The sequence below is a fragment of the Sinocyclocheilus anshuiensis genome, unplaced genomic scaffold (genome assembly GCF_001515605.1).
Source record: "Sinocyclocheilus anshuiensis isolate Anshui unplaced genomic scaffold, SAMN03320099.WGS_v1.1 scaffold1365, whole genome shotgun sequence".
Classification (NCBI taxonomy): Eukaryota; Metazoa; Chordata; class Actinopteri; order Cypriniformes; family Cyprinidae; genus Sinocyclocheilus; species Sinocyclocheilus anshuiensis.
In genome coordinates this window covers 1,758,212-1,766,047 of record NW_015551032.1, presented here as the reverse complement: position 1 = coordinate 1,766,047, position 7,836 = coordinate 1,758,212, and the positions used below count along the sequence as shown (strand labels likewise).

The 7,836-nt window shown below is 40.0% G+C and overlaps 1 protein-coding gene across 1 annotated transcript in view; it reads right to left on the bottom strand.

The window, feature by feature from the left end:
* Positions 1 to 295: 295 nt before the first annotated feature.
* LOC107661232 (ADP-ribosylation factor-like protein 15) overlaps positions 296 to 7,836 on the bottom strand; it is a 129,904-nt gene continuing 122,363 nt past the window's right edge. The window contains exon 6 of the mRNA XM_016450730.1: positions 296 to 757. Coding sequence (XP_016306216.1) covers positions 605 to 757 — 153 coding nt within the window. The 3' untranslated portion in view covers positions 296 to 604. The remainder of the gene's footprint in view (positions 758 to 7,836) is intronic.

The following is a 7,836-nucleotide window of genomic DNA, read 5'->3' as shown; positions in this document are numbered from 1 at the left end:
ATCTAAATTTGTGGAGAGGAATTTGGATAACACCAGCAGGAAGCAGCGGGTTAGGCCGCAGAGCGTGGCTGGGCGAGGAGTGAGGTGGCAGACGGGGAGGAGTCTCCGCAGACAGTTGGAGGGCTTAAGCCTGGCGGACAGGGACTTGTCAAATGCAGCTGTTGCGGACACTGATTGATAGAGTTTGTATTCCAGCTCAAAGCTGAAAACAGCTTGGCCAGCAGTGCCAAGTAAATGGGTGTGTCGTCTTTTCAAACAACAAAATGAACAACATCATCCACATTTAGTCTAGGACAACATTCTAACATTCTCTACATGGAAGAAGGAATGATGAGTGCAATGGACACTAGCTAATCAAATAGCTTATTACGTTTACAAATAAGGGGTAAAAATCTGATCTCTTTAAAGGACTTTGGCTCACCTGCTACTAAATCAGCATATGTGTGGCCCTGAGGGTAACGATTATGTCGGTCAGCTCGTCAAAACATGTGGCTATTTGCATCTATGTCTCCAGTGGGTTATAAAACAATGACGAACAAGTCCAAAAAATTCCTTTTAGCAAACAACACTTCAAACCCACTCTTCACTTTGAAGTTTGATTGAATCATATCCTGCTAGGTAGCACCTCCTTCTCTTCCAAAAGGCTGATGAGTTGACTAAAACTCTCCTTCACAGTCTCCATGTTGTTCGTTGTGCTGCCTGCAAGAATCCATCGCTTTCCTCGGGCCAGTGGCTGCAATTCAAAGTACTTCTGTATCTGAAAAAAAAAAAGGAAATATTTATTCCATTATGACTGCTCTATAAAAATAGCACCAAGACAGTTTTGGTTTGTCTTTCAAAAAAGACCTTTATTGATTATTTTGCACGTCAGGTTTAATTTTGTGAGAATACAAGAGGCCACAGGAAAAATTATCTGTAAAAAAACAAAACAAAGACAAGGTAATAACTGAAATTAAAATTGAAATCCTATTCAAACAAAGAGCTGAAAACTGACAGATTTATTTGACAGTTTTTATGTCTGGGATTCAAATTAATCTGTTATTTTGTCTTCATAGTTCCTATAATATAATATTTTATGATACACCAAACATAAGCAATGGAAACGTTTTGTTGCCAAATTCAAATTTTTTATTTAATTATTTCTTAATTATTTATCGCTGCTCTCCCTGCTCTCATCCATGCTAGGCTGCATGGATGCGCAGGGAGTTCTTGCCCAGAACAGAACCATACCGCCAATCCAAACTGTATGCTAATTGACGATATTGGTCCTGACAGAACAATAAGACTTCCTTTCTCTACACAAATCCTCTAAAAAAAATCTATAAACAGTTTTTATACATTTCCAAAATGTAAAAAGCTTGGTATCTGCTTATTAGGTCAAAATGTTACTCACAGAACTGCAGAGATACATTAGTGTCCACTCTAACGTGAGGTTCATGTGCAGCAGGGAAACTATTTAGATTTAGTTAATAAGTACTCGATGTACTCAAAATCGTTAGTAACAACTGATTAAGAGGATCATATGTCAAAGCTATATGCTCTGAGCTTGATTATATTTTTATATAGCACGAGCAGATCAGAACCATCTGTTAAATGTGATCTATTCAAGTTATATCATACAGCTTCTGCTCAAAAGGCACAGCATGACTAACTCTAAGTCATAGTAAGGATCATTTCAGCTTTGAAGGAGTCATTTGGGTTAATACAAAATAACATTTACATAAGGAAAACATTTGATGTCCTTTCTAACCGATCTTGCATCACACTACAATCCTTTAAGGCACAAAAGTTTGGACTGTTGACAGTACATATCAAAGCCCACAAAAGGAGATACAGCTTTTTTTTGTATTTGGCTCCAAAACTTTGGAATGGCTATGCTGATAATGCTCGGGGCTCAGACACACTCTATCAGGTTAAATCTACATTAAAGACACATCTCTTTAGCCAAACTGTCACATATTGCATCTCATTACCTAGCATTTCAGTTATGTCTGGAGAAACTCTAAATGCTTGTGATCATCTCTGCCTGCAGCTTTATATCTCAGAATGTCCCTCCCAAAGTTACTTAAAAAAAAGACTTCACAAGCTCCAGGTTGCAGATGATGCCAAACATGAATGGAAAGATCCTTATTTCACAATCATTAAAATCACAAGCTGTATTTACTGCCTTAATAATTTATTGCCAGACCTTGGGAAAATATTAGGAGTGCCACAACAATGTGACGTTTAGTTCACATGCTTCACATTGCACACAGTCATTTCCACACTCACCACCATTTCATCAAGCTATACAGTATTTAAATAGTCTAAGAAGAAAAACATTCTATGATATATTCATATTGAAAGGCATCACCAGCTTTTTGTTTAGTTTGGAGTGACAAATCGTACCAGCATACTTTGAAGTCAAAATGTGTGCCTGCTCTGCAACATGCATACAGATTTGTAGATGTGTATATAATATTGTTATATGGCATTATTTTATTGCCAAAGGAGAAAGGGATACAAAGATCAACAGTGACTTTAAAGACATTTATAGTGTTACAAAGGATTTCTATTTCAAACAAATTACGTTATTTTCTATTCACCATTGAATCCTGAAAAAAAATGATCACAGCTTCCACAAAAATATTAAGTAGCACAACTGTTTTCAACATTGAAAATAATAAATGTTTTGGTAACACTTTATTTAAAGACTTTATATACAATGCAATATAAAAGTAGTTTTAATGCATTAATTATGTCTTGTAATGCACCTTATAATGCATTGGATGATCCCGTGAATAATTGTAACCACAGTTTTAATACATTATAATACTTATCTATTCGTTGTTACACCTTTAGAAAGTATAATGCAGTAAAACATACAAAAAACAAACCTTCAAATATTACAATGCATTTTAACTTTGGTTACAATTATAGCTATTTTATTTTTGAGGAGTTACCAGTGGCAGTTCTGGCTCACTTGTTACTATAGTTCTCCATATTAGCAGTGCTAGCAATTTTTGTTTAATATTAATATACACTACTGTTTAAAAGTTTGGGGTCAAGATATTTGGTGACACTTTAGTTAATGCCTTTATATATAATGGATCATGAAAGTAGTTTAATGCATTAAATGTGCCTGGTAATTCACTTTATAATGCATTGTTTGATCTCATGAATAATTTTTATAATTATTTATAATAACAGTTATAATCCATTATAATACTTATCTATTCGTTGTTACACCTTTAGAAAGTATAATGCAGTAAAACATACAAAAAACAAACCTTCAAATATTACAATGCATTTTAACTTTGGTTACAATTATATATGAAATTATATATATATATATATATATATATATATACACACACACACACACACACACACCCACACACACATCAGCATATTAGAATGATTTCTGAAGGATCATGTAACACCGAAGACTGAAGTAATTGCTGCTGAAAATTCAGCTTTGCCATCACAGGAATCAGGGGTGGACTTAACCAATAAGCGAGGTAAGTGGCCGCTTAGGGCCCCAAGGGGCCCCATCTGATTTTGGCTAAACATATTTGGCAAACGCTCCAGTGTGTATTTGTGTTCTGGAGAGCGTCAAATGTTCACTCACCGCTCAGTTTTTGTCAAGTGCTGAGCTCTGCAAGCTCGCGAATCCTCTCATTATAACAACGTGTAGATACGATGTAAATAAGAGATTCATTGTGCAGTGCAGACAGCTTCATTAATTAATGGGACATCATGAAATCGCGATGAACTGAAGTGAATGCCAGCTTTTAGTGATTGTAGAGGGAGCACTCTTTGCACATAGGCTGTATAATCCTGTCTGACTGTCTCAGAATGGATATATTAACCTCAGAGAAGAAAGTATCGTGTTTCGTGTCATGATTTTATTTGTCTTGATGTTTCAAAATGACTTGTTTTGTGCTTTTCCTATGCACACCGGCGCAAACTGCTGCGCACTCATACAAATGCACGAATGCGATGACTGGAGATTTTCGCTTCATATTAGATTACATTTTCGATTTGTTTCTTGGCAAACCCGTATGCCTTAAGAACACTTGGAATACAGAACGAGTTGCTCGTAGATAAGATAATTTTATGACATTTTAATCGTTTTTGTAAAAAGATTGAAGGAGGTTACAATTCATTAAATTCATTAAGTGCAAGCATTTTTTTTTTTAAAGTCTTCTTTTGTGATCTGAAAAAATAAGCCTAAAATGGCTTTAGAACAGCATCAGGTTGACTAATTATTTACTTAAGTTGTGAAGAGGTACATAAACTATAAACTATGAGAAAGAGAGCGAGCAAAATAAGGGTTAGGCGTAAAAGAGCACATAGTTATTGTGTTGGGGCCCCATACCTGAAATTTGTCCGCCCCTGACAGGAATAAATTACTTAGAAATAAATATAATAAAATATACAACAGTTCTTTAAATTGCAATAATATTTCATAATATTACTGTTTGTCCTGTATTTTTGTTCAAATAAATACAGCCTTGGTGAGCATAAGAGACTTCTTTCAAAAAGAACATTTTGAAACCATGATATCCATAGACATTTACTGTAGATACAGTAAGATAGTCATGTATTATCCACCATTTACATTCCTCAAAACAAAAGAGATGCAGCATCAGATGTCCCTAACCAAATGAGATAACCTGCAAAGTGTTAGTAGATTAAAGTACAAGGAAATACAGTTCATGGGGCAGATAATGTCAGACCAGAGGATATGTTGCTACAACAAACAGATGCAACTATGTCTATCGTTTCGCAATCTGTAAGTATGATGGACACTCGCTGCCAAACTGATGATAACAGGCAGAAAGACCTGAAAAACTAAATCAAACTGTTCAGTGTGATGAGTCTTTTGTCCAACATACTGTAAGTGAATCCTCCTCAAAAAGAATCACAAATGAAGCACTTGTTTTTGCAGCGCAGGCATATAACTGTGCCATGTTGGGATTTATTAGTGTCTGCTGTTTTCATGACGGCCTTCACTGAATCAGAAGATTGTGTCTCGTCTTTCCTCTTTAGGGGGCACTGAGCTGTGCCTCGCTCATAGTGTAACAGGAGTTTAATGACAGATTAGGTCACTTCAACCCGGGGCCTGACCGACCCAAACAGTGTTAACAAATCCGTCTTGGTAAAAGGAGCTGCCCCGGGCCTGGCTTACAAGTCTGTCTGTCCGTCTGTCTGCAGCAGGCCCCCTTCTGGAGAACACATGGCTTCCACTGAATCTTTTAGTTTACGTAAATGAGGGAAACAAAAATACAAGAACATCTTTCTTTCTCATAAATGAATAAAATTAAGTGTAAATTTGTACATTTTTTGGCTTCATTCACATTGGTTTGAAGTTGCATGACAACTTAGGCAAGCCTTGCACCACGGTGGCAGATGGCTGTTGGGCTGACCACTGTGTCATATGGTCAAGCCTTCAGGTCACTGAGACCAATGAGAGGCCTAGCTGAACACAGAGAGCAGTTTACAGCTTTGAAAGGTTGCTGTGCTGTCTAGTGCCAGAAATTTATCTTAGTCACTATGGACAGAGTGGGAGAATGAAATCACCACTGTATTCAATCATGGCTCATCCCATTTAAATGTAGTGAAACCATGTTGAGCAAATAAAATATTAGTGCCTTTTGACCTTATGTAAAGTAAATTGTATGACAATCAGAATCAGCTGGACTATAAATGTTGGGTTTAAGGCATTTTTCAACGTTTCTAGTAAATACATTCATATCAATTTCAGTTGATTTTATTTGTGCATTTTCCTTTGAGTTCTGCATCCTTTTTGGGACAGTGTATGTTGCATTCATTAGGTATTTTTAATGTAATATTGAAAGCAGAAAAATGTGTGCATTTATTGGTTTTTAGTTTTTTCAAAAAACAAAACAATAATATGGCTGTCACGAGACTGTAAGGGAGGCAAAGTTTAGGATCCAAATGCAGAAGTTTAATGGTGTAAAAGGAGTAATCCACAATCGTAGTCAGACAGGCATGAGGTCATACACAAAATCAGTCCAAGCATTGGCATGGTAAGGAGCTCAGGAAAACAGAGCAATCCTGGCTATCAGGCTTAAAAAAAAAAGACCCAAGATAGCACTGTGACACTTTAAGACTTCACAATCAATAGCAGAAACAAACAGGCTTATGTAAGCAGAGGTAACAAGATAATTAGGAACAGGTGTTCAGTCAGGCAGTGGCTTGTGGGAAATGAAGTCCATGACACAATGACATAGAATGGAGTGCCCTCTGGTGGACAACCAGAGCACTCCATCAGACCATCGTTACATAGCCAGTCCCCCCTTACCCCCCATCCACCCCCACCCACAGCGGCTTCCAGGCACTTCTAAACATAAAACTACAACGCAGCAGAATTGACGAGACTACAGACCCCCACGGCAGAGCAAATGACCACCATAACAGAACAAACAGGACCGAAGATCCCCACAGCGGAGTCAAAGACCACCAGGGGAGATCTGGCGGAATTGGAGACCACCACGGCTTATCAGGGAAAACTGAAACACAGCTCAAAGAGGTTAGCATTGGCCTCAAGGGCTGTATCAGGACAGGCAGACAGTTCAGAGACGACCTCCGTGGTCGCTACGTGGCAGGCAGAGAGCTCAGAGACAGCATCTTCGGCCGTGACAATGCAGGCTGAGGGTTCAGAGACAGCCTCCTTGGACCTCCTTGTCCACAACAGGATAGGCTGAGAGCTCAGAGACTACTTCATTGGTCATTACTGGACAGGCGAAGAATTCAGAAACTGCCTCCTTGACAGGACAGGCAAAGCGTTCAGGGACAGGCCGCTTTGGCCGTGACAAGACAGGCAAAGAGCTCAGAGATGGCCTCCTTGACTGTGATAGGGCAGACTGAGTTCAAAGACGGCCTCCTTGGCTGTGACAGGACAGGCAAAGGGTTCAGGGACAGGCCTCTTTGGCCGTGACAGGACAGGTAGGGAAGTCACAGGCTGGTACCAACACAGGACTGAGCTCTGGGGCTTGAATGTACTCTGGCACAGATTCACGGACTGGAGCAGGCTCTGGAGATGATTCATGGATTGGAGCAGGCTCTGGAGCTGATTCATGGGCTGAAGCGGACTCTGGAGCAGATTCATGGACTGGAGCGGGCTCTGGATTGGACTCATGGACTGGAGCGGGCTCTGGAGTGGACTTATGGATTGGAGAGGATGCCACCACCTCAGAAGTGTGAATGGCCCAGACACACAAAATGGTAACCACCATTACTGGAAGGGCAGTGGAAGGTGGGAGAGCCTCTAAGATCGCTGGGCTTGAGAGCGCCGAGATGACCAGGATGCCTGCTGCTCACACCGACATCAGCAGTGGGTCTGCCACACAGGACATTAGTCTCGGTTGCCTGGGCACTGTCTTACTAGCTTCAAGTGCAACGTTCATGAGGACCGGGGACACTGGCATGATGTACATGATGGCTGAAGACTTTGGCATAATGTCCATGACGGCTGGAGATTCTGACATGGCACTAGGTTGGTGGCCTTCTTGTGAAGAGTCTCTGGACTGGCGGCCATCTTGCAAAGAGGCTCTAGGTTGGTGGCCTTCTTGTGGAGAGGTTCTGGACTGGCGGCCATCTTGTGGAGCGACACTCTGGAGTGGTGGCCATGTTGGCTGATGATGTTGTGAAGAGGATACAGCTTGGCAGGCAGGACGTGAGCAGGCTTTGGCTTGGTAGGTTTGACAGCAGTAACATAACAAAAAAGACATACCTCATTATAAGGAGTAAGATGTGCCAGTTAAAGAAAGTCCCCCATGTAGCTCTCAATCGAGCAATTTCCTTGGTGGAGACGTATTAACTGAACCG